The 26,537-nt window shown below is 46.0% G+C and overlaps 1 protein-coding gene and 1 long non-coding RNA gene across 8 annotated transcripts in view; one reads left to right on the forward strand and one right to left on the reverse strand.

The window, feature by feature from the left end:
* PACSIN2 (protein kinase C and casein kinase substrate in neurons 2) overlaps positions 1 to 26,537 on the forward strand; it is a 113,235-nt gene that overhangs the window by 34,893 nt on the left and 51,805 nt on the right. For 4 of the 5 annotated variants that reach the window (XM_075003980.1, XM_075003951.1, XM_075003960.1 and 1 more), the window contains exon 2: positions 12,695 to 12,816. In XM_075003980.1, coding sequence (XP_074860081.1) covers positions 12,757 to 12,816 — 60 coding nt within the window. In that variant the 5' untranslated portion in view covers positions 12,695 to 12,756. Of the gene's footprint in view, positions 1 to 12,694; positions 12,817 to 26,366; positions 26,386 to 26,537 lie in introns of those variants that run through there. The other variant, XM_075003988.1, reaches the window with a different exon arrangement.
* The window catches only part of LOC142018309 (uncharacterized), a 47,456-nt gene that overhangs the window by 18,787 nt on the left and 2,132 nt on the right, over positions 1 to 26,537 (reverse strand). For all 3 annotated transcript variants that reach the window (XR_012646789.1, XR_012646790.1, XR_012646786.1), the window contains exons 2-4: positions 26,247 to 26,390; positions 25,098 to 25,161; positions 156 to 238 (exon numbers count right to left, since the gene is read on the reverse strand). This is a non-coding gene — a long non-coding RNA (uncharacterized LOC142018309). The remainder of the gene's footprint in view (positions 1 to 155; positions 239 to 25,097; positions 25,162 to 26,246; positions 26,391 to 26,537) is intronic.

Raw genomic sequence — 26,537 nt, forward strand, 5'->3', positions numbered from 1 at the left:
TACACCTCTTCATGAAGGTGTCCTACCTCACAGCTATTATGCCAGTCAGATGACCTGCCATTTGTGATTTTCCCAAAGGACAAGGAAATCCTCAGGCCACATCCCAAATTCTTACCAAAGGTAATCTCTTTCCACCTCAAGCAACAGATACTTACCTGTATTCTACCCTAAATCACACTCAGTCTCCAAACAAATGGGGCTGCTTACTCTTGATGGCCACAGAGCTCTCACTTTCTACCTGAAAAGGACAAAGGCTTTCAGACAATCATCACGACTCTTTTTACTACAGTGAAATCAAAAGGACAACTGGTGTTCAAACAGAGGTCATCCAAATGGCTCTCCTTGCATAAAACTTTGCAATGAACTGAATAAACTGCCAACCCCAAGCATTGTTCACATGCACTTCACAAGAGCACAAGCATCATCATGCACTTTGCATATGTCCTCCAGCAGGACACTAAGGAATCCATACATCAGGTTCTTAGCAGTATTGGTAAGTGTTTTTTTTTTTGTTTTTGTTTTTGTTTTTTTTAAAGCCTGAAAGTCCCTCTGAACACATGAAGTCTTGGTGGGTCATTCAGTCATTGGTTCAGAGCTTTGTTTGTAGGAAAGGTACCTGGACATGTGTCCATACATTTAGCAAGCGGTACGTTTATAGACTAATATGGAATGCACGCTAGTAGGTTTGGCCAATGTATTCTGAGTGTTACAGACAATATAACACCAAAGCCCTGCCTCCAGCAAAACATTATTGCTCCAAGTTCACCTTAAGTGGAGTGCCCACGGTGACACTCCTCGAAGGAGAGGGTTGCTCACCTGTGCAGTAACTGAGGTTCTTTGAGATGGGTGTTCCAGTGTGTGCTCCAGGACCCTCCCTCCTCCCCTCTGCTTCGGATCAATATCTGTCCGGGGTGGAGAGGCAACTGAGGGATGGCTGATGGCGCAGAGTGGATAACAGCTTGCAGACACACGAGATGCATTCTGTGCATGCATGCTTCCCCCAGCACTGTTGCTAAAAACTTTCAAGTGTAAGCTCGGGGGTGCCTTCTTTCAGGCAGGAAGAGGTCACCTCTCTCTAAGACCATAGCATGTCTGTGCTGCTATAGTTAGTTGTATAAATGAGATTAAGGCTAAGCAAAGAATACCTATCCTTGCTGCTGTCACATCTTTACTTGCAGTGAATACATATCCACAGTCTTCCTCTAGAAATCAGCCTCAAACCCCACTTCCTGAGAATGGCTGCCTCTTATACACCATAGGATGTAATTTGGTGAGCTGCTGCCTGGTCATCTACTCAAATGTACCTAAAATCTTACAAGTTGAGCATTCAGGCATCAGCAGATTCTGCCTTTGGTAAAAGTGTGTTGCCCCCTGTGGCCTGCCAGCAGCCATAGAGCTAACCTTCCTTACTTTTCTGCTGTCTTTCTTTAGGTAATAAGATGAGACGTTCTCTGTGGTTCCTTCATATGAGTTCATAGTTATATGTAGTGTGACCCCAGGTGCCTAGAATAGCCATTATTATAAATGCTTAGATCAGAGTAGGCTGCAAAAAGGAGAGCAGATACGCTCACGTCTTGAGTTAAACTAAACTCCCCAAACCAGTCAGACTTTGCTTTTGGTCACCACATTATCAGGGAACTCTTCCGCCACACACCCCACTGTATTACAGTTCTTTGGTTCTCAGTCAGTACCTAGGCTCAGTTGTTTTAAACCTCTGCTCACTATACAAAATGTTTTTCTGACCCCCCAGGGCCAGCCATATTGCCAGACCAGTATTTGGTTTGATCTTGCCCAGAATACCACACAGCCAGCCAATCCTTCAATGTCTAAAACCAAAAGCCTATTATAAACAAAAATAACAGTTGTTAAGTGGTAAATCCAGTCACATAAATGCAAAGACTTCAGAGTCCATACATCAGGTTCTTAGGAGTACTGGTAAGTTTGTTGGCCTGAAAGTCCCTCTGAAACACGTAAACAGTCTTGGTGGGTCATTCATTCGTTCGTTCAGAGCTTTGTTTGTAGGAAAGTTACTCCAGAGTTAAGTCAAATGAAGACAATGGAGATGATGTAGCTGCTGTTTATATTCCTTTTGCCATGTGCTTGTGGTTCCTGTATCCCAAGCAGAAGCTTCACAGTAAGTTGGGCAGGGAAAAACCTTGGTCTTCTGTCCATAAGCATACCACATGCTTTGCTGGCTCAAGGTGTATCCATAGTTTCAGTGAGTTCATTGTACAGCTGATGTCCCGTGATGGGCCATGAAGCTGACTTAGTGCTGATGCCATTTTAGCTGGGAGTGTCACCTAGTAACACAGCGCAAAATTAGAAACAGATATACCTTATATATCTAACTTGATGCAAAGGTGATACTCACTATTGTCATATTTTGCAAATACCATTTTTGTAGATATCCTACATGGTCTCATATGATCAGATTCCTTGCAGTATTGTAATATTGGTGTTAACAATAAGTGTCTCCCATATTTCATATGCAGTATATTGCATACAAGCTTATTAAGTTCCAGTCTGCAAGGACATTATCCTTGGGAACTTGTGTCAGCTGGTGGGCTTTTTTTTTGGTCAGTGGCAATGTTTTCTCTAACAGTGAGTGGTCTGATTCTGTTTGTGTAGCTAAATGCAGGCTGAGAGTGCATTAATTAATGCATCTGTGAATTAGAGGATTGTAATTCAGAAGAAGTCTTCAGTAAGTCAAAATAAAATTTTCCTATTTCCCGTTACTGCCGTAAGAACTGATGGAAAATTAACACATTTAAGTCAAAATTCTTTATAAGACAAAGGGGTGTAGAGTCACTGTCACTTTTCATCATGTTTTTAAACTGGACATTAAGAATAATTGATAAATTGTAGGGCCTGATATATGTTCTAGAGTTAATCTTTGCTTATGCAAAGGACATAGTACAACTGACAGACGCTTGAGTTAATGATACTCTTTACTACCTTGGAAAATTGGTGTAGTCAAATTGTATTTAAAGTAAATGGCAAGGTGACAAAGTGGTTACCTCTTGGGAAAGGGACAATTCATAGTAGAACAAGTAGAACCTCATTTGTACCTAGGAAGTTTCGTCAGTGCTGATGGTTCCATGAAGCATTAGGTTAAAAGGAGATGTACCTTAGCTATGAGAGCTATTCAGAACTTGACACAATCATTGGTTGGTACAATGTATTTTTTTTTTTAATCAAAGTGAAAATTTATCAAACCATTATAACTTAAGTCTTACTCTGTGGTCAGGAAGCAGCTGCAGTAAATGAAAGATGCCAAAAGGCTGGAAGCAGTGGAGGAAAGCTTTGCACTTTTGCATGTTTTGAAAGACAGCCAGTGTAAAGTTGAATGATTTTTAAGACTAAAAATCAGAAATTAGGGTATGGGATTGGCAGCAACTGAGAACTGCTGTGTTGTAGTCACTGTAAATGACAGATGATAGGATACCAAAGAAACTTATGAAGGCACAAACCATGAAGACTGATTTAAAGACAACCACCAGGTAGGTAGTGGATGCTGAATGTGAAGATAAGAAAAGGCTGGGCTTTATGTAGGATCAAGCAACAGAAAGGAGTGAATGGTAATGTTTTGCTGCTTTTTGTAGTCATAAAGATTTTGCATGATGAAATAGAGTTTCCATTAGATGCGAGTCTTAGTCAGAGAGAATATCTGCAACAAATGTTGCTAGTTCCATAGTAACTAGGAGGATTGGAGAATTTTCATTCCTGCTAGTAGCCAGAGATGCACCTAACAGATGTGCTAGAAAAGGATTCTGGGGCTAGCACCTTTCCATGAGTTGCATACTTGGATTTTTAACATTGAAAAATATTTTTTTTGCTGAGCAATCTCTTGGACTCTTCCTTCAGACATAGTTGATGAAAAGTTGATGATATCCATAGATACTCAGTCTCTTCCATTTTGATAGTCTGGATTAACAGAATAAAAATTAGGCATAAAGTATTCACATTTCTCTCCATTTGTGGATTATAAACTAAAAATATAAAAGACAAAGTTCAGATTTCTGTTGTGCAAACTTCCAATTCCTGGATGATGGGTGGTTGGGCGGGTAGGGGGAGAGAACCAAACCCTAAAGACAAGTGTGTGTAAAGGACTGACTGTTCTAATAAACGTATTTCAAGAGGACAGTATGACTCATTGTAGCTTAATGTTGGTATGTCAGTATTTGGTTTATTTTTAAAGAGTGCTATACACCAGCGTTTCTGTGCTAGCTGTTGCCATGACTTCACAATATTTCCCTTAATATGCTTGTTCATACTTATAGCATTGTATCTGGTATGAAAAAGCATTACAATTAATCAGAATTTCCTGAATCAGGGTTATTTTCATGCTTTTGTGGAAAAAAGGCAGAGTTTACTGTTTTTATGCAGTTTTATTAAAAAAAAAAAAACACAAACAAAAAAACCCAAAACACCTATTCTCTTTACCTGTTCAGAAAATATTGTTTCATTGCAGCCTCGATCTTTCAGTTTTCCAGCTAGTTAATCAATTTAGGTTTGTGAAGTAACATACTCTGAATTTTTTTAAACTGAAGGTGAAGTAACACTATTCCATTACTACAGTACCTTTTTTCAAATGTAACGTTAGTGGTTAGTAAAATAATTCTGTTTGACGTCTTTTGGTTTCCTCAAATTCACAGCAAACTAACTCTCCAGGTGAGGCTCTATATTAAAAACACTAAATAGGTTAATAACTTAGATAATGAAATGGAATAAAGTTTTAAAATGCCAACAAGCCGGGATGCAGTTGCCAAGCCTAGTTTAGAAGTCCAAAGGACACTCACAAATTGTAGAGTTGGTCCGTAATCAACCAGGAAACATTCAAAGTATCACATTTGTGCACTACAAAAATCAAATGTACAAATGCAAAATGAAGAATAATTGATTAGGTGGTGGTACTGTAGAAGAAGATCTGAGGTTTGTTGTAGATCACAAATTGAATTGGAACTAACACTTCAATGCACAGGAGGTACTGTCATTGTGGGCTGTATTACAGAACTATGATGTAACACAAGGAATGTAATTGTCCTATTCTTGTCAGCATTTGTGAGTTCTCAGTTGGAGTAGTGTCCAATACTGGCTGACACGTATCGAGAGAGATGTAGCTAAACTGGTGAGAATCCAGAGGAGAGCTGCAAAATGACAGGATGCTTGGAAAACCTGACATGGAGGAAGGTTTTCGTTGAAAGGGAACACATTTAGTTTTGAGAAAAGATTGAAAAAGTACCTGGTAAAAGTCCTTAACGTAGGTGAAGTACATTATAAAGAGGAAGATAAACAGTTCTTTTCCCAATTCACTGAAGAAAGGACAGGAAGAGTGATAGTCTTAATATGCCAGAAGGGAGATGAAGATTAGAATTACAAAAATCTTTAAAGGTGAATTCTACATTGCGACCATCCCCAGGAAACAATTTCATGTGAATGATGACATATATATTTGGGGTGCAGTATGTTTAATAGTTGCATTGCAACATCAATGATGGAACTTAAAGAGAATGTTGAATTGTAAATGGGTATTTTCAGCTTGCTGGTAAGCGAACACTTTCAGAAAATAAGTGGACTTTTACGTGAAAGCACTGTTGTTCACCCATTGTACTGGCAGAATGATTCCATCTAATTGCTATCTTTTTTTAAGGAATTGTAGTTAAATATTTGTGCTTGATGTTTTACAGATTAGTAAAGCTACTAATATGACCTATATTTTAGTGACACTGATTTCTTTTTTCTATATTTATCGCATGAATTAATCAATCTATAACACAACTTTATTGGAACTGCAGTACTGTAAAGATGATGCAGAACTTGAAACGTTTTTTCTTTGTCTTCCATATGATACCTTTTGACCTCCTAGGTATAGTCTGAGTCTTAGCTTTGCCTGGTGGCAGGATGGCAAGCCCTGGCATGTACGGCGAAGGGACAAGCAAGCTTAGGGGAGGAACTGGGTAGGCCTTGGAAAGTAGGCCACCAAACAGCTGGCTGGAATTAACTGCCTGCCTGAAGAATGGTGGCAGCAATTGACAGGGTGGCAAGACAGGGCAGAAATGGAAAGCAAAAGTGTTCGGACCCCACCGCATCCCAGACAGTGGGTAGGGGTGGGGGCAGATGGACTGAAAAATCCCTGCCCCAGACAAATGGCAAAGTGGGCAGAGGAGCACAGTCCCTGTCATGGGGGGAGGTAGGGCAGATGGAAGGCCTGAGGGGAGCAAAGGGGCTCAGTCTCTGTCCCTGGGGGAGGTGGGGGCAGAGAGGTCAGTCCCTTTTTCCAGAGGAGAGGAGGGCAGATGGCAGCATATGCACCTTTGGCCTTAAGGGCCCAGTCCTGTGTTCCCAGCAGCTCTGTCACCCTGCATCTGCATCCTGAAGGGCCCAGCCCTGTGCACCACCCTGCACCTGCAGCCCTGGTCCACATGCCCCATTCCCTCTGTCATCATTTAACTAGTTATGTTTTAGTTTGTAAATATTAAGTAATCCTTTCTTAAACTCCAGCATATAGAAGTATGGTATTATAGTTAGACTCCAACTAGATAAAAAGATGTGTGATTAATTGAGTTTGTGAAGGCTACATGGAGGAAGAAAGGATTGCTTCTGTTCATCATGTATAACTACTACTTTATCGTAAGCCTTTCTAAAAATAACAGATAAAATATGTAATGTAAGAAGAGGTTGAAGGTCCATTTTAGGCATGTATCTTTTACATATTTTATCATAAAATTGTGTGTAAAGAGGCCTGTACTGTTGGATATTTAAATTGGGGAATATGTGGCATGCTTAAATCAAACACGCAGTCATTACAGGTCTGAGGGCATTCATTTTCATTTAGTCTCTCTTTTAAGATAATTAAGTGAAGAAAAGCTGTCCATGTTTTTGGTACCTATAAGCCGTGTCTACACGTGCACGCTACTTCGAAGTAGCGGCACTAACTTCGAAATAGCGCCCGTCAACGGCTACACGCGTCGGGTGCTATTTCGAAGTTAACTTGGACATGAGGCGGCGAGACGTCAAAGTCGCTAACCCCATGAGGGGATAGGAATAGCGCCCTACTTCGACATTGAACGTCAAAGTAGGGACCGTGTAGTCGTTGCGCGTCCTGCAACGTCGAAATTGCTGGGTCCTCCGTGGCGGCCATCAGCTGAGGGGTTGAGAGACGCTCTCTCCAGCCCCTCAGCTCAATGGTGGCCGCATGGAGCGGCCCCTTAAAGGTCCCCTCCCCCACCCCCCCTCCTGTGCAGGAAGCTGAGGGAACGTGCAGGCGGCAGCCCAGACACGCGGCCAGCCTGCACGTCCCTCAGCCATCCAAACCAGCCACCCCAGCTGCGATGGCTGCCCGGCAGCCCCCGCCCAGCGCCCCCAGGGGACCCCCCCAAGGGGAGCCAGGGCAGCCAGCCCAGCCAGGCGGGCAGCCAGGCTGGCAAGCGGCAGCGGGGCCCCTCCTGGACGGAGGCCAAGCTGCGGGACCTGCTGGGGCTCTGGAGCGAGGAGGTGCTGCTCCAGGTAATGGGGAGCAAGAGGCGGAACACGGATGCGTTCGCTCGGCTGGCCGACGGCCTGGCTGCCCGGGGTCACCCTGCCCGCACTCCTGATCACGTCAGGAGTAAGGTGAAGGAGCTGCGGCAGGGTTACTCCCGGGCCCGGGATGTGGCCAGCCGATCTGGGGCCGCCCCCGTCACTTGCCCCTTTTACAGGGAGCTCAGGGACATCCTGGGCCCCCGGCACATCTCCTCCCCTCCGGCCACCCTTGATACCTTGGCCGACGAGCCCCAGCAGGCCCTGCAGCCGGAGTCTGCCCCGGAGGTAAGCCCCGCACCCCGGGGGTGCCCCCCCAGAGCCCACCCCCGGGACATCGCGGCAGGAGGAGGAGGAGGAGGGGGGCTCCTCCTCTGCAGAATCCGGGCTGCAGATCCTCCTCCTGCCATCCCGGAGCAGCAGCCGGGCCTCCGCCCCCCGGGGATCTCCAGACCGTGGGAGTGGACCGACAGGTATGTACCCCGCTCTGGTGTACACCCCTGGGCTTGAGGGGCGGGGGGTAATAGATATGTGTCCAGGGCCCCTCACATGGCCATGGCCCCAAGGACAGCAGGGCCATGGCCCTCACAGCAGTGCATCAGCCCCTGCCCCCCACAACCCCGCATGACAGTGCCATGCCCCATCCCCGGGGCAGGGGGGAGCGGAACCTTGAGGGGCCCCCGGGAGGAGGGGGTGGGACACCCCGCAGCAGCAGCAGCAGCATGTGATGGAGTGGGGGGAGTGCAAAAGGGAGACTCAGGCTACATATGAGCAACAAGAGCTGAATAGCTCCCAGGGGCAAAGGATGATCCTGGGGCTACAGCTGGCAGGTGACACCTCTGCCCTGAACAAAGAGGAGGGAGGAGCCGAGCTGCCTTGGAATTGGGGGGGGGGGGGAGGGCGGGGGCCACAGGTAGAGGCTAGGGGAAGGGAGAGCTGGAAGGCAGCCAGCCTGAGGAGAGGGAAAGCTGCATCCCAGAGGGGCCCCCCTTGGGGTCTTCTCCCCACGACGGGTTGGAAGGACTGTCTCTTCCGACAGCTGGTGCTGTCACTCCTGGGAGAAACTGGGCATCTGTGGCCTAAGAAACCTCTCCTGCTGTCAGACCCTGCGGGGTGAAGTGAGAGTCGCTCCCACCAGGGGATGGGGTGCAGGGCAGGGGGACCCCTGAACCCCATCCATCACAGCAGCATCTCCCGGGGACGGGGATGGGGAACCTGCAGCACAGGGCTGGGGGGACAAAGGCCACGGCTGGGGGCCCACACTAACGCCTGTCTCCATTCTTCTTTCCCCCCCTCCTCTCCTGTGTCCCGCACCTGCACCATCAGAAGGACCGGAAGAGAGCGCTGGCGAGGCATCAGTGGTCCCAGAGAGCGCTCTGGGACCATCGCTCCAGGCCAGCCCCTCGGCTGAGGACCGACCGGCCCCACGGTGGGCTAGACGGCGGACCCCGCGCCCCCAACAGCCGACGGCGACAGACCCCCAGCTGCTGGCCATCCACCGACGGCAGCTGGAGGTCGCGGAGCAGCACCTGCAGCTGCAGGAGCGGGCGCTGGCCTGGCGCCAAGAGGCATGGGGGGCCTACATGGAGACTTTCAACCGCCTGGTGGACTACCTGGCCCCCCATGCCGCGCCGGCCGCCGCAGCGCCCACCGTGCCTGCTCCACCAGCCGCACCACCAGCTGCTCCGCCCGTCGCCGTCCCGGCCACCGTCGCCCCGCCACCCACCGCCGAAGGCTGGAGCGCCGAGGGACCCTTGGAGCCGGCTGAGACTCGCTGGGCATATCTTCTGGTCCGGCCCGCCCCCAGCCAGCCCCGGACAGGGCTGCGGCCGCGGCGGGGCTCCCGGCTGCCCACGCCCGGTGCCGGACTGTAGGGGCGAGGGGCCCGGGACGTGGCCCCCCCCTTGTATATAGTTTCAACTTATTAGTTTGTGCCCCCCGTTTGCCCCGTCCCCCCCATGTAAATAGTTCTCCCCTTTATCCTCCCTGGTTTTCTTTTTATTAATGAGGACACTTGTTTGTTACGATTGTTTTATTTGTACATATTACTTTGTTTCCACATGTTGTATATAGTTTGTTCTTGTTTTATATATTTACAGTTTAAAAAAAAAAAGTTCTCAAAGAAAAAGAAGTTTAAGTTCAGCCACAAGTGTGTGCTGTCATTTGTCCAGGAAAAGTGGGAGGGGCGGTGCGGTTGGGTGCTCCATGGTGTGGGCATTGGGGCAGGAGTGTGGTGGAGGAAGGAGCGGGCAGTGGGGGGCCTGGGCAGAGTTCACCCCGCGGCCTCATCATCGAAGTGGGCCCGCAGGGCCTCCCGGACCCGGGTCCCTTCGGGGTCCACCTGCCGACTGGGGGCAGCAGGTGGCTGGACGTCAGCCCTGCCGGCCTCCACAGCCCAGCCCTGGAAAAAGGTCTCCCCCTTGCTCTCCACCAAATTGTGCAGGGCGCAGCAGGCACCCACAATCAGGGGGATGTTGGTGGGGCCCGCATCCAGGCGGGTCAGGAGACATCTCCAGCGTCCCTTCAGGCGGCCAAATGAGCGTTCCACCACCTGGCGCGCGTGGTTCAGGCGCTCGTTGAAGCGCTCCTGGCTAGCGGAGAGATGGCCCGTGTACGGGTGCATGAGCCACGGCCGGAGGGGGTATGCCGCATCTGCGATGACGCAGAAGGGCATGGTGGTGTCCTCCACAGGGATCTCCCGCTGGGGGATGTAGGTCCCCGCCTCCAGCCGGCGGCACTGGCCCGAGTTCCGGAAAACCCGGGCGTCGTGGGTGCTGCCAGGCCAGCCCACATAAGTGTCCTGGAAATGTCCCCGGCTGTCCACCAAGGCCTGGAGGACGACAGAATGGTAGCCCTTGCGATTCAGGTATCGTCCTCCACTGTGATGCGGGGCGCGGATGGGGATGTGAGTCCCATCCAGAGCCCCGAAGCAGTTGGGGAAGCCCAGGGTGGCAAAGGCCGCGATGGTGGCATCTGGGTCCCCCAGCCTCACGAGCCTGTGCAGGAGCATGGCGTTGATGGCACGCACAACCTGCAGAGAAAGCACATGGGACAGCACCAATGAGGGGTGAGCAGGGTGTGCGTGGCCCTGCCCTCCTGTGCCCGGGCCCCCCTCCCCTCCTCTGCCCGGGCCCCCTGCCCTGCCCTGCCCTCCCCCCGTGGGTTCTCTTACCTCCATGAGGACAGCCCCGACGGTGGCCTTGCCGACACCAAACTGCTGCCCCACGGATCAGTAGCTGTCGGGAGTGGCCAGCTTCCAGACATCTATGCTGACCCGTTTCTCCACTGTGAGGGCACGCCGCATGGCGGTGTCCTGGTGCCTGAGTGCGGGGGTGAGCCACTGGCACAGCTCCATAAATGTCTGCTGGCTCATCCTGAAGTTCCTGAGCCAGCGGTCGTCGTCCCACTCCCCAAGCACCAGCCGCTCCCACCAGTCGGTGCTGGTGGGGTAGCTCCACAGCCGCCGGGGTGCTGCAGGGTTGGGGGTTGAGCCCTGCTGCCCTGGGGGCAGCAGCTCCTCTGGGGTAGCAAGGAGGTGCTCAGCTGCCTCCCGCATGGCATGGAGCAGGGCAAGCCCTGCTCCTGCCGGGAGGGCTGGGTGGACCTCTGGCTGCGGCTGCTGCTGCTACTGCTGGGGGTCCATGACTGCGTCGCCCAGGGTCTGTGTGCCTATGGCTCCTCAGACGGCGTGCTGTGCAGGCTGAGTGTGTCTGGGAGGGGCCCTTTAAGGGAGCGGCTAGCTGTTGCCCCGGAAGTGCTAGTCCGCCCTGTGACCCTGTCTGCAGCTGTGCCTGTCATCCCTATTTCGATGTCTGCTACTTTGGCGTGTAGACGTTCCCTCGCTGCGCCTATTTCGATGTTGGGCTGCGCAACGTCGAAGTTGAACATCGACGTTGCCGGCCCTGGAGGACGTGTAGACGTTATTCATCGAAATAGACTATTTCGATGTCGCTACATCGAAATGAGCTATTTCGATGTAGGCTTCACGTGTAGACGTAGCCATAGACACCAGCAGGTTAGATTTTGTTCTGTGAGACTGTTGAACTATTTCATATACATTTTTGATTTTGCTTGGGATTATCTGCATCTTTATGAATATCCCCACTTTTAACTTTTTCTGGGCACTGTATGGCCACCACCTTTTTCAGGTAAATGTGGAAGAAAACTTGAAGTTCAAAGTGTGGCATTTCTAGTTACAGAAGCCGTAGTTGATCATGCTACAATTACATTATGGTTTTTGTCCCAGGCAATTTGTAATGGCTAGTGACTAAATGTTTTATAAAGAAACAGTATTATTACATTCAGTTGTCTGGTATCCTCCAAAGTCCTTGTATAGAACTTTACAAACAAAACACATCCCATGCCCAGGGAACATATATCATGCATTCCTCTCCCTTCAGCTTTTATCTGGAGTGTGAAGGATCAGCAAAGTCATGAAACCGATATGGCTTACCTGTTTTTAGATTTAGTGATCAGAGTTTTGTAAAATTTTGTGTTGAGCTAAATGGCCAAGGAGCACTCTGTAATACAATAAAACTTGTCACAGGGCAACAGTGTTGAGAGCTTAAACTGGTAGTAGATTAACAGTTTTCTCCCTCAGGAGTACCTTTTGACATGGTGCATAGTAATTTTGGCCTAGAGGCATCCCTAGGAAGTGTGCATATGTTTGCCAGATTGTATTTTATATCCCATTCTTACATTGCTGATGTTTAGATTGTGAGCTGTTTGCAGCAGAGGCTGTCTTCCTGTATGTCTTGTAGGCGCTATCTAATGTATGGGTGCAGTTGAATGTATACATTTTACGTCTTTCTTTTGGTGGCTGGAAAACAGTAATTTTGTGTACTTTAATAAAATATAACTCTCTTACACACAGGAAGCTAAAGGTTTTTGAACAACTATTGAACCAACTAAAACTGAGATATTGGGCCTTCTTGAAGTGCCTAGAGAATAGGAACTTCTGAGTTTTATATCTACTTTTGCAAATATGTTTGTTTGTTTCATTTGGTTTCCTAAATAAAATAGTAATTAAACTTATATTCGTGTGGCAATGTATTGAAAATTTTCCTACAAAGTTTAACTTTTAGACTAAAAATGATTGACGAAATGGATACTCAAAGGCATAGCAAATAATGGATAAGTTTTATGTTCACTAATGTTTTCTTTTTTCTCTCTACAGATTTTGAAGATCTGGTACTGATAACAGAACACTGAAATCTTGCAAGCTCTCAAAACATAGACATGTCTGGATCATATGATGATTCTGTTGGAGTAGAGGTTTCTAGTGATAGCTTCTGGGAGGTATCTGAACACTTTATTATAAGATACCATGTTCTCTTCTAATTCTCATTTCTACAGATTATTGTGATTTCTGTGCACAGTTACAGATAACTGAAGACTGTAACAGTCCAAATGAAATGTGTGGTTATTTTGAAAATCAGAAATAGCCTTGAGGATTGTGGTGACCTTTAATTTTGGCCCAGTTCTGTCAATTTAAGCTTTTATAAACTGAAAATACAACTAACACAGATCAAACATCATCCATTTTAGTAGGATATGGAATTCAGTTTACATTTTTATAATCTTTCTACCCTTTTGGGATGTTGGTGTAAAGTATTTCCTTCTGTAGCTAGAGACTGACAAAAGCTGAGGAGTATGCTTAACTTGTAAGATGTTTAGCCAGTGAAAATAATTGATTGTATAAAAATTGACTGAATAATATTGATCTTCATAAAATAGAAATGTTAAAATTATAAAAATTTCAAAGTAAGAGTAAAACAATATGTTCGAATAAAATTTTTGGAATAATATGAAAATAAGATCAGTGTTCTAGGTGCAGGTACTTATTTTGTGACTAGTACACATGGATCTGCTCTATGGCAAAATGGAGACACATGGGTGAGGGAAGACATTCAAATATTTCTGTAACAGCTGGGATCTTGCACTGTCAGATGCATTGGTGACCTGGTGGGATCAGGTCTTCCATCAGGCAGCTGCTGCGATAACCTAGATACTTGGTTTAGAAGTAGGGTTGGCAAAATTTGACATTTTTGGCTTTTACAATCTTAATGGATGATATCAATGTTTATTTTTGCACTCACTGTTTTTATTTAAATTTTCACTAGTGCACTGAATTATAGAACTTAAGCATTTCCCCCCACTTTGACCTATTTAAACGTTCACCGTTGCAGGGGGTGAGCTCCATCAGATAATAGAGACAGTAGACATTAAGATTAAAAATGTAATTCTTTATCATTGTTCAAAACACAAATTAGTAACATGACATGTTAAAATATACAAAGTAAATATCCTTAACTTACATTCTTAACAGGGTTCTCAGCATTTTTCTTTGTCTATAAATTGCTATTTTTGGTGAGTATATTTTTTTTCCTCAGTTTGTGGGAGCACAGTGATGCTTACTAGCACTTCTATTGATAAAAATCTAATCCTTCCAAGCCTATATACAGTAAACCCTCGAAATGTGTGATTTTTTGAGTTGCACTTAACTCGTGTTAACGCAAGTTAGGTGCAACTCAAAATCCTATTGTCCTGTTCCTCTCCAGCCCCCATCTCTAGCTCAACACTCCTAGCCCCACACAGTCCCAGTTCAACCCCCATACCAACCCTGCTCAGCACCCTCACATGGCTCTGGCTCACCTGCCCACCCCGAACCCAGCTCTGGCTCACCCTCCCACCTGCCTACCCCGAACCCAGCTCTGGCTCACCACACCTCACGTGTGGCTCTGGCTCAACGCTCCCCCAGCACTGGTTCAACCCCCCCCACAGCCTGGCTCAAACCCCTCAACCCCCAAGCCCTGGTTCAAACCCCTCGCCAGCTCACTGCCTGCCCACAGCTCTGGCTCAACCCCTCTTGGCCCTGGTTCAAATCCCCTACCAGCTCACTGCCTGCATGTGGTTCCAGCTCAAATCCCAGCCCCTGTTCAGACCCCTGCCAGCTCACCACCCACACTCGTGGCTCTGGCTCAAACCTCCCCCATCCCCCGGCTGGCTCATCACCTAAGCGCCGCTCCAGCTCAACACTCCCTCCGCACACAGCTCTGTCTCAACCCCAGTTCAAACCACCTGAGCACGGCTCTGGCTCACCACCTTGACATGTGTCTGTAGCTCAACTCCCCCACTCCAGTTCAGTGCACCCACCCTCATGGCCCTGGCTCAACTCCATCCCCTACAGCCCTCACCCACCCCAGGCTTAACTCCCCTGCTCCCCTCCCATGGCCCCAATCCACTGCCAGGCATAATCCTCCCCAACTCCCGCTGCCAACCCCAGGGACTTACTTTCCAAAAGGAGCTCTAGGTGCTCCTGCTGCTTCTGTGCTGTAGAACGTGTGTTCCACTGGGGGAAAAAGATGCCCCCGACTTATGCGAAATTTGAGTTATGTGAGAGTGTGTGGGAACGCAATGCTCACATATATTGAAGAATTACTGTACAAGAAAGATATTGGATCTTGTTTCTGGCTTCTCATTAATTTCAGAAAAGATATGAAGGGAATGCTAAGTTTGACCAGCTGAAATTTCTGTTAGACAACTGACACTTCAGCTGCTGTATAGTTTCATGGAAGACGTCTGTGGTTGAAATCACCCATTCACTCTAGCAGACACTCCGGGTATCACAGCAGAAAATCTTGAATTGGCTTTCTGATTATTTTAGGAAGTTCTATTCCAATATTTTCTTCTCATGGAATATCTGCTTTGCAATGAAAGTTTGCAGCTTCCGTACAATGGATCATACTTTTATTTCGGTTCCTTTAAGGCAGAAACCAATCTAGTCAATCAAAGCAGGTTGGGGACTTGCCACTGCTCTGAAGAGCTCGGCAGACAGCATGAACTGCTTCCAGCAAGCGTAGGAAAGCTTTACTAGACCTGCTCAGAGTAATATGAAAATAAAACAATCAAAAAGGGGTCTTCCCCCCCCGACCCCCTTGCAATTCAGCTTACTGGATCTAAGCATTACTGGTCTATTATTCAACCTTAGGGCCTCTCCAGCAGGTCTTCTGGAAACAGACTTCTGATGCTTAGGTCGCTATCTTAAACAACTTTCAGAATAAATGTCTGGGTAGATCTCTCAGACAACAGGAGGCATAGGGAGGCTCGTAGAAAGGGGTACAAAGTACCTTGTCTAACTGCTTGCCTTGGGTCAACCGTGCCACACCTGCTGAGCTAACTGAACACAACTCATGCTGAAGAGAACAACAAGAAGTCCTGTGGCACCTTATAAACTAACAGGTATTTTGGAGCATAAGCCTTTGTGGGCAAAGACCGGCTTTGTCAGATGCACGAGTGGGGGGTCTTTGCCCACGAAAGCTTATCCTCCAAAATATCTGTTAGCTTATAAGGTGCCACAGGACGACTTCTTGAAGATACAGACTAACACAGCTACCTCTCTGATACAACTCATGCTGTGAGTGGACGGTATCCTGCCTTTTTCCCAACTCTCCGCCATGCAGCCAACCCCAGTCCTGATGAATACGAACAAGTAGGTGATAAGGATCTTTCTGGTCTGCCCCTTATTTCTAGTTTGCCTGCCCCATTTAAAAAGATGTCACTCCACTCTTGTTGAACTCTGTCTTGTTTGCTTATGATAGCATGAGACACCATGGCTGCTCCATGTAAAGGGTTCCCCTGCCTGTGCCTGAAGCAAGACCTTAAGCCATATATAATGTTTAAGAAGTCCTTAGGGATCATCTATAGCACATGGATAAGTTTGGTTCTCCCTTTAGATCCAATTTTAGACCATTAGGTTATCTCCCTCTGCCCTACAGATAAGGGGGAACTCTGTATGGTCAGTATACAGTCAGTGTCTAAACCATGAAAAGCTGATTTCTCTAATTTTCTCCCCGTAAATTTCAGAAACTGGAAGAGGAAAGGTTAAGGGCATCAGAGAACGACCTTATAGATTCTAATCATAGGAGTCACTGCTCCCCAGGGGAAATTACTAAGGTTCTGTTTTATCAGTACAAGAAGAAGAAAGGTTTAGGGACTTCCTTTTCTATTTCACTATCATTTAAAAAATTGGGAGGGTCAGGGGGAGGGCAGAGTCTAAAAGGGACAAGAAAGGCCACAGGAAGTGAAAATGGCTCTTCATATTTGTCTTGCTGAGAGTAAGGGCAACATTTTCTTTTTTCAGACTTGACTACAATCCACAGAGGAGGAACCTCAGTCTGTTTTTTGTGGAAGAGTAACTTGAAACTATTCTCAAAAGTATTATGCAGGTTCATGGTATATTCAGTAAGTCCCTGAAAAAGGAAACATGGGAGGAAGTGGAAGAGAATCCACCTTAATTTAAATCTGTTCTGATTTATACTCCCAAAAGGCCATACAAACCCTTTTCTTGGCTTCAGCACCGATGGTTCATAGTGCTTTTTTTTTTTCAGTACTGGGCACCTTGGCACCAAAGAAACACCACCCACAGACACCGGTCCCCAATCCCAGTCTCTGGTGCTGCACAGGCAGAAGTCAGAGGGAGAGTGACTGCCTCCCAAAGCATTGTACAAAGACTCAAACGGGTGTGCCTGACATTGGAACACCCACAGGCTGCATTGCAGCCCTGGTGCCATAGGCTCCTGCTCTGCTATTGAACCTACCTGGTCATGCTGGTCTCGCCACCTCAAGAGCAATTGGTAAAATATACTGACCTCCCATCGACACCTGACACATGTGAAGCCTCAAGGGATCTCATAACCCATGAGGCAGTCCCACGCTTGGACAGGGATGAGGCAGAGTGCCTGATATGTGGGTGTAATCTCATGACTTGATGCTGTACAACCTCATGGGCCCACTGCCCATCAATGGCCAGTTGTCCTCCTATCATACCTGTTCTGGAAGATATCTCCTGTCGAATCACGACCTGCATAAGGACATGCTATGACCTGGCAGATGTTCCACCCCTGCTGCTGATGGCATGCTATGAGAACACAGGCTTCTTCTGCATACAGGAGGTCATAGAATCATAGAACAATAGAGCTGGAAGAGACCTAAAAAAGCCATCAAGTCCAGCCCCCTGCACAAGGCAGGACTAAACCCATCAGATCAGCCCTGCCAGAGCTTTGTCGAGGCAAGACATAAATACCTCCAGGGATGGAGACTCCACTACTTCCCTGGGTAGACCATTCCAATGCTTTTACCACCCTCCTAGTGAAAAATTTTTCCTAATGTTCAACCTGGACCTTCCAACTGCAACTTGAGACCATTGTTCCGTGTTCTGCCATCCGTGTCCACTGTGAACAGCCTCTCTCCAGACTCTTTGCAACCTTCCTTCAGTAAGTTGAAGGCTGTTATCAAGTTCCCCCCTCAGTCTTCTCTTCTGCAGACTAAACAGTCCCAGTTCCCTCAACCTTTCTTCATAGGTCATAAGCTCCAGCCCCCTAATTTTTTTGGTCACCCTCTGCTGGACCCCCTCCAGTGTATCCACATCCTTCCTATAATTGGGGGCCCAGAACTGGACACAGTACTCCAGATGCAGCCTCACCAAAGCTGAATAAAGAGGAATAATCACTTCTCTGGATCTACTGGCAACGCTTCTCTTGATGCAACCTAATATGCCATTAGCCTTCTTGGCTACAACGGCACACTGTTGACTAAGTCCAGCTTCTCGTCCACTACAACTCCCAGGTCCTTTTCTGCAGAACTACTACGAAGCCAGTCAGACCCCAGCCTGTAACAATGCTTGGGATTCTTCCGGCCCAAGTGCAGGACTCTGCACTTGTCCTTATTGAACCTCATCAGATTTCTTGCAGCCCAGTCTTTCAATTTGTCGAAGTCACTCTGGACCCTATCCCTACCCTCCAGCGTATCTTCCTCTCCCCCTGGCTTAGTGTCATCTGCAAATACGTAAGGCAGCATCATAATTTCACTTCCCATTATGCTGTCATGTTACAAGAAAGGAATGGTACAGCTTTTGGCAGGGCTGTCCTTCATTTGGCCACAGGATGAACTCTGACCCTTCCTCCAAGGAAGCTGTTGGTGAAGTCACCTATTAGAATTAGAATCACTCAGAAAAACCCCCAACCCTATTACCCACATCTCATAACTGTTCAAGATGTGTTGCTTCATGTCAATTCCAAATCCAACCCACCTCCCCTCTATCAGATTGTTCCAGCAAGAAGGAACTGAGAGGGTTGGGGAGGTGGGGAAAGGGAAGGAAAGGTTTGGCCGTGTCTTATATGCACGGCTTTAGAGGTGCCATTGCAGGGGGCCCCACAGTGAACCCAATGGGGTAGGGTAAAAGCTTGCTAATGAGTGTGCATGGGCACGCCCCTATTAGAATGCACCTGAGCAGCACATCTCAAAGAACAACAGTATGAGAGGTAACCATTTTGGATTTAAGGATCTTGTAGCTCAAAAAGAAATACTGATCTTACTCTGCATCTTGCAACTTGTTTTATCCTGTTTAGCAGTCCTGGAGGACTATCTGAGTAGCTGGTTAAATACCCCAATTGGCATGAAAGACTCGGGAGACACTGCAGGAAAACACTCTTTGTGTCTCAAGCAAGCATAATTACAGGTTGACACTGTGAGGTGTTTCCTGTAATTGGGGGCAAGTGGCAGGAAATTTTGAAATGTTATTCAATATTATATCTGAAGAATTAATCTTAGGCCCAGAAAGCCACCCTGGCCTATGTTTTTGGATTAAATGCAACTTTCAGTAACGTTACTGTCCCCTTCTTCCTCCAGCTGACTTAAATGTGCAGTATATCCTTTGCTTCAGTCTCGTGTAACCACCCTCCTTGGAGGGAAAATAGGCCTAGTGCTTGTCTAGGCTTCCACTTTACTGCACTCGAACTTTCTTGCTCAGGGATGTGAACCCCAACCCCCATTTTCTCCCCCCACCATCCCCCACGTGCAGCAAGTAACAGCACTGTGTAGCGCCAGGTTCCTCATGCTGTTTGCTACTGCCCTCATGGGGATGATTTACCTACAGCACTAAGAGCTCTCCCCCAGGGCTGGTGCCATGACCACACTGCCATGTTTAAGTGCTGCCACGGTGCCTTAAACTCAGCAATGTAGACAATGCCTTAGAGCTGTACCCATTCTCTTCTCCATGCCAAGCATGCCAAAGACAAGAGCATTCAATGAAAATTTTTAGTAGATGCTTGCGGACATCATGTTTGGGGGTAGAGACCCTAAGTTACACTGGAGCTGCAATTTCTCATAGATTTTTTTCCTTATATTAGTTGAACCAAAGAACACCTGTCTATGAATTATTATATAAGATCTCAGCCTTAAATACAGCAGCTATTATTGGTATACTGTTTTATTTTTTGGCGTAATTGCTTCTTTAAGGGTATCTTCCAAAGAGGTAGCTAGTGTTACTGCTTTTGACTGCACTGGTTAATCAGTATTTGGGTCATGCAAGAGAAATTGATAGGTATTTTCTGTGATGCAGTTTCATACATTTACCAAGAATGTACATAGTCTTGTTGTCCTGAACACAATAGCAATTGCACAGGACACAATTTTCCTTGCACAGTATGCCAGCCTCTTTCCAGTCATCAGTTTACCTGAAAAGGTCTCATTTAGCTGTTTGTTAGCATCATTCTGCAAGTAATTACCTGGGTGTCCTTGGGTTTCTTCTGTTTATCCTGCTTCTGCAGTGTTTCTGGCTGTGGTAGCACACCTTTTCCCTTCCACCAAAATAATGCCAAGCCCTCTGAGTTCATTCCAGTTCAGAACCCTGGAGCCACATAATTCAGCTCCCGCCAGTCTTACATGTATACTGTCTTGGATGTTTGCTGCTATTGTTTCAGCTGTTTTAACCCAAAAAGAACTTAACTGCTTCTTATATTTAATTTGAATAAAAGGTGGCTATTACACCCATCAGCCTTCATGAGACTTCACCAGCATTTCAGAACATTAACATCGTTGTCCTTGGGCAGAAAAGAGTTCATATACATATATAACATTTGTTGATTGGCATGCTCTTGGAAAAGCCCACAAAACAGCCATCATGGAACCCTGATTTAGTCCTGGAACAAAACAAATTTGTCACTATCAATGAGAGACATCTAGCACCATGTTGTTGATATTATTTCATAGATAAACAAAACTTCTGTGAAGATTAACCTCATTGGAGAGGATTCCGAAGTTGGTGGCCATAACTTAATGTGCTGTCAAGACTTCAGTTGCATTCATCAAGCCTTTGATGTTCTAATTGAGAATGAAGATGTCTCTACCAACATGCTGAAAGTCTGTGACTTCATGATTCTTCTCTAGGAGTCTCTAATTTCTGTGAGCCCACAGAATCCCTTGTCCCCATTCTTTGTCCCCCTGGGTATGCAAAAGACCACAATATATTGAAATCAGAGGGTTGGTGCAGTAAATCTAAGTCAGCTTCAGAAGCAGGAAACCTCTTTCAGGAAACAGTATCATTCTAGAAGAATGAAAGAATAGACCTCCCAGTAACACTGTCAGTAGGCAAAGGATTAGAACCATTCAATAGTTCTAGTCCTGATTAGCAAAGATGTGCTGGTGTGGTCTTCCAGCACTTCAGCAGTGGTTTTTTTAGCAGTGAGGAAGTGGCTACCAGATCCTCAAACTCTTCTCTGTTCATGGCCAAAAAAGGAAGAATCTTCTGTTTTCTTAAGCATTACACATAAAGTGAGAATAAACATTGTAACAACTATTTAAGAAAGTAAATGATAAATCCGGGGAAGACTATACCACCTCTCTCAAATAGAGAGTTTGGCCTTCACTGTCCCTCCTGTCAATGGATCTATTTGTATCCATAGCCAAGGAAAGAAACTCCAGTCTTATACCAGATGGCATGATTGTAGCAACATTCTTCTGTGGCCAAAAATGTGTGTCAATCTTTTACTGCCAGCAGTGTTCTCTGGGATGGAAGCATTCACAGCTGTGCACACACCAAAGCGACCTGAGTGGCCCCATGCTGTTGAAGGTCCTGGTTCTTGTGTCCAATTTAGGTGACAGCTACCCCACTCAGGTAGTATTTGCCCCCAGGACAAAATTCTGCATCCAGGTCCCCCCAACCCACCAAAAAAATTGAATTACATACATAAGCATCAAGTAAAGCAATGTATTTAGATGCAGAGGTGAAATTAGGGCCGTGCACCCTAGTGCACAGCTCCAGAAAGAGAGGAGCCAGCACGTTCACCACCCAAGGGAAGATCAGCAGTTGGCAGCCAATCAGCTACAGCATGGGCAGGTTTGTTATCAGTTTCCAGGTGCTGCAGACAATCAACTGTCCCCACCTAGCCAATCAGCTCTTTGGTGTGAACCCCTAATCATCTGTTTGGCTGGAATTCAGGTGTTTCATAGTGTGCAATGACTGCAGTTACCTGCCTGGCTCTGACTGTTGGTAGGTGAGCCTTTTTCCAGGCATAGGAAGCTGGGCTGGGAACACAGCCAGTTTCTCATCTGTTTTGCAGGGGCTAGGAGGAGACAGTTTGAGCACGTCAGCAGCTTCATGGCTGGCCACCGAGGGCTGGGTGAGAATCACTATCTGGCACTATCCTTGGTATGAAGACTGCAAAATCCCAGCTTCCCTGTACCCTGAAACCCATTCTGAACTTCTCAAGCCATTTCAGTAGCTTATGTGCTTTCCCACAGTGTATTCCCACAGACACATTTGGATTATAGTTAAAAGTATTTGGAAACCATATGACATTAACACAAGTCCTTTTCCAAAGTGCCCCCACTGCTACATGCATTGTTTAGACAGCACAAGAGGTAGAGCTAGGCAAACCAAAGCTTCCCTTTGCACACTACACATACCCCTGCCCCTTTCCCTGCACTCCTCCACATCTTCAAACATCCCAACTCCCTGCTCTGGGCACTATACCCCCCATTTAAATGGTTTACAAGTACTGTCATATTGCAGTCCTCTTGCCTTGAGCCGACCCTACAAAGGAGGGGTCATGACACAAGAGTACCTCTAAGAAATTTAAGTTACTTTAACTCCTTTTTAGATGTGTTCAATGATGTTAGCTTTAAAATCATATTCTACAAACAGCATCTTCAAGGGTCAGATCTGTGGGGATGGAGTCAGTTAATGCAAGGGCAGAGGAATTTAAGAGTTGTTGCACTAAAGTCTTCAAATTGTCCTGATGCGTCAGACTCTGAAGCCAGACTATAACTATTTCCAGCTCACTAGAGAGGATTTTCCTCTCATCCAGATGAAAGATGTCTTAAAGTGCTACACATGTCAAATCATAAGGACTTCCTCTTGGGAGCTAGACCCAGTATCAAATGCTCAGATTAAGCATTTTTTTAAATTCCTGATCAGAAGTGCTTTGGATTTGCTGTCTTTAAAGGTTGTCATAGCTAGAATTGCTTATCTGAAATCGACTCTTTCCCTAGTGTAGACATAGCCTCAGTCGTGCAACGTGTTAGACATTCTAGCTGTAATCCACTAGAGCACTAAACAGTCTTAACCTTTAGCATATAATTAATCCCACTGACGTGAATAACAGAGCCTCAAAAGTGTCAACAGGATGAATCCTAATAGAAACAATTTGGATTTACCGAAGGATTTTGAGTCCACTTTCATGTTTTATACTCTGTAGTGAATAAATAACTTGTGGGTGGGTAGTTCATATTAAGAATGAACTCCAGATGCAATAATTAAGAGGTTTATAATTACGGTAAGTGAGAAATGGAGAAAGGCTCATTAATCTGTTAACTACTTGTTCAGCAGCAAAAATCCACATTCTATACAACTTAATATTCCAAATAATCCCTACCATGCCATTCATTTTTAAATTAAATATTAAAAAATAGGTGGTCATCATAGTCTATGAGAGATTAACACTCAGCAAAAATAAATAAATGAGCATCTTTGTACCATGTTTGTTTGTTTACATGTGTTTACACCAGTGATTCTCAATCTGTTTACCATTGTGGGCTGTACATGCAGCTCTCTGAAGTGTCCACCACATCCATATAATACATATATGCTACCATGTTGGCCTGGAGAATATCACATGGGTGGCAGCTCTATTTTCATTGAGCTGCAAGTGGGCAAGGGTTGAGACCTGCTGGTTTAGGCATTCGTACTACATAAAAAAGCACTGCATGTTTTTCTGTTTGTCTTAAATGCCAAACAATGCAAAATTCATTTGAAAAGGGTTTATTTTGATTATGAATGCATAATCTTTAAAAAGTGAACAGAGGATTTATTAATGCTCATTTAAAGATTGTTCACATTATTTCAGAGAAGCTTTACATTTACTGAAATTGAAAAGAGGTATATTTTAGAAGACTTAGCTTCTTTAACAAAACAAACTGCCATTCAAACTACACTTGATCAGATTCTGTAGTCAGTATTTAGTTCTTAATATAAAACAATGTGTACAGGTTGAACTTCTCTAACCTGGGGAACTCTCTTGTCCTGCAAAAGCCATAATCTGGCATGATTTTAGTTAGCCAGATGACCACTTATAATAGGTATGGCCAAGTTTGCTGCGATGCCGTAAAGTCTGTTTACAGCCACCAGTCCTGGCTCTGTGTTCTGTGCTGTACTTTATAACATGTCTTCTAAGAACCCAATAAGAAGTGGAAGTGCTGGTAATGCTGCTAGACAGTATTGACCTACTGCAGTCCAGAAAATTCTCTTACCCAGCACAGGTCAGGTGCTGAGGGTGCCAGATTAGAGAGATTCAATCTGTAGTTGGTTTCTTAATTCCAAAGATAGTTGGCTAATCACAGAAAGTATGGAAATATACCTGTAAGGCTATTGTAGATACACCCAAGGCTTCATTTACCTGCAGGGTTGGCTCTAGATCAGATGGCACCTCAGGCAAAGAACATCTTTGCCTGTGGTATTATTTAGCTAGAATACGACCATGTACACCATTGTTCTTACTGTTCTTATATAATTGCAATGAACCTTATACACCCATGGTGTACAATACGCTGTCCATCCATCATGTGGTGAACTGGACAGCGCAGTGTGGTATGAAGCAGCTCGTTGGTGGGACAACCGTGGCAGTGGAGGCAGCTCCTCCTGTGGCTCACTTGGGGCCATGGGACAGCTTGTGTGGTGTGGCTGGGTTTGGCGTGGCATGGCTTGGAGCGGCACGACTCTGGGTGGCTTGCGTGGCACAGCTCAGGGCTGGGCAGCTTGCGTGGTACGGCTGCTGTGAGCCACTGGCAGTTTGCAAGGGGTGGGGTAGGGTGTCTGGCTGGGGGGCTGCAGGGTAGGGGTGCCTAGCTCAGGTGGCGTGCCTGGCTGGTCGATGTGGGAGGGGATTGTGGCGACTGTTAAATTTCTTTTGGATGCCATTGTTATACACAGTGTGACAGGTGGCCAGAAAAAGGTTAAGCAGCTTGCAGGATAAATGAGAGAGTCAGCTTTTAGAGACATGTATGGCTCTGATCTGAAGAAGTGGGTCTGTCCCATGAAAGCTCATCACCTAATAAATTATATTGTTAGTCTTTAAAGTGCAACTGGACTGCTTTTTTGTTTTGATAGTATATGGACTAGCATGGCTTTCTCTCTGTTACTAATGTTAGAAAAGTGTATAAATTACGGCCATTCCCTCTTACATAGGCTAGAACTTTGAAGTACAAACCTGTAAAGAATTAGAGGTCATTATGTGTGGACTTACCTTGTTAGATGTCAGTCGTGAAAACACAGTTCCTGTCTTTCACCGTAGCTAGTGCTTCAGATATCTAAAGAAAATAGTATTTTAAGAACTGTAAATGTATTAACATCAATGTGTTAATCTCTTTGAAAGGTGTAGGAAGGCACCTGAATGTCCTGGAAAATGGGAAATTCCCTTATGGTAATTAGTAGCAAAGGGATAGCCAAGTTAGTTTGTATCTTCAAAAACAAAAGTCCTGTGGCATCTTATAGACTAACAGATATTTTGGAGCATAAGCTTTTGTGGACAAAGAAGTGGGTCCACTGCTGAGGACTCTATTTTTGTGTCTTTAGTTCATCATTCTTTATAGGCCTGCCTAATTATACTTTTACTCTTGTCTTTAGAGAGTTTATGGTCCTTCCTGTGGTGGTGATTTTAAAACTAGGGCTTTGTCTGCACTGGCAATTGAGCAACAAAGCTTTTGTGGTTAACTGGTGCTCAGTTTCCCCCACCCCCATGACAAAGGCAAAAGCTTTTTTAGTAATTTAGTAGTAAACAGTGGACTACTTTTTGCTTTTTTTTCTCTCTTCCTGTTGCTGCCTGATTGCATACTTGTGCTTCTAAAAGAAGGGGTATGGGTGATTAGTTGGTTCCAAACTTTGGTGTTTAAGTGGCATCCCTGTGAGTGCTCTACTGTAGGTGTTGGGTTGACCTAGCGCTGTAGGTCATAGATTTTTTCCAGGCCTGGTCAGTTGGGCTGCACATGTGCCGTAAGTATTTCATGGTGTTCATGTCCTAATGTATTGCGTGTGGGGCTCAACCCTTCTCAGTCCCTTCTCTGCTGTCCTCGGCTGTGGATGGAGCTGCACAATCATGCACTTCTTGCGTCTCCAACAGACAAAAGCTAAGTTTCTAGTTAGTTTAGCTGTTGAAATTCTCCTAAATAGTGTTTAACCAGTGCCTAGATTTCAACCCTTCCCCCATTCCCCTCAGGATCTCCCATTTACTCCCTCTGCAGTGAAGAGTTATTTCTTCCCCCTCTCCCCCTTTGTTTCTGTGGAGCACTCAACCAATTCAAACAAAATAAAGAGCAGGAAGAAGGAAAATACAGACAATATGCACAGAGTCTGATCATCTCGACGTAGCTCAGGCAGATGTGGGTGGTTCCTTTACCTCTTTCTTTGCAGTATGCCCTCTGCAACGTCTCACAACATCTGGACCTTCTGTCATAGAACAACAGCTGAACAAGCCAGCCACATCCACAGAAGTTTCACCTCAAAGCAAGGCTCCTCTGTGGCACCAACATGAGGAGGTAGGCTGTTCAATAAGAGCAAAACACATTCTGTTAAACAGCAGACAACCCCCAACATGACATACTAACTTTTTGCAGTGGAATAGATTTTCTGTCTGGTGTCTGCATAAACAACTTGAATTAGGCACCTGTGCCACTCATCCTGGACTCCC

This window comes from Carettochelys insculpta, chromosome 1, assembly GCF_033958435.1.
Source record: "Carettochelys insculpta isolate YL-2023 chromosome 1, ASM3395843v1, whole genome shotgun sequence".
Taxonomy (NCBI): Eukaryota; Metazoa; Chordata; order Testudines; family Carettochelyidae; genus Carettochelys; species Carettochelys insculpta.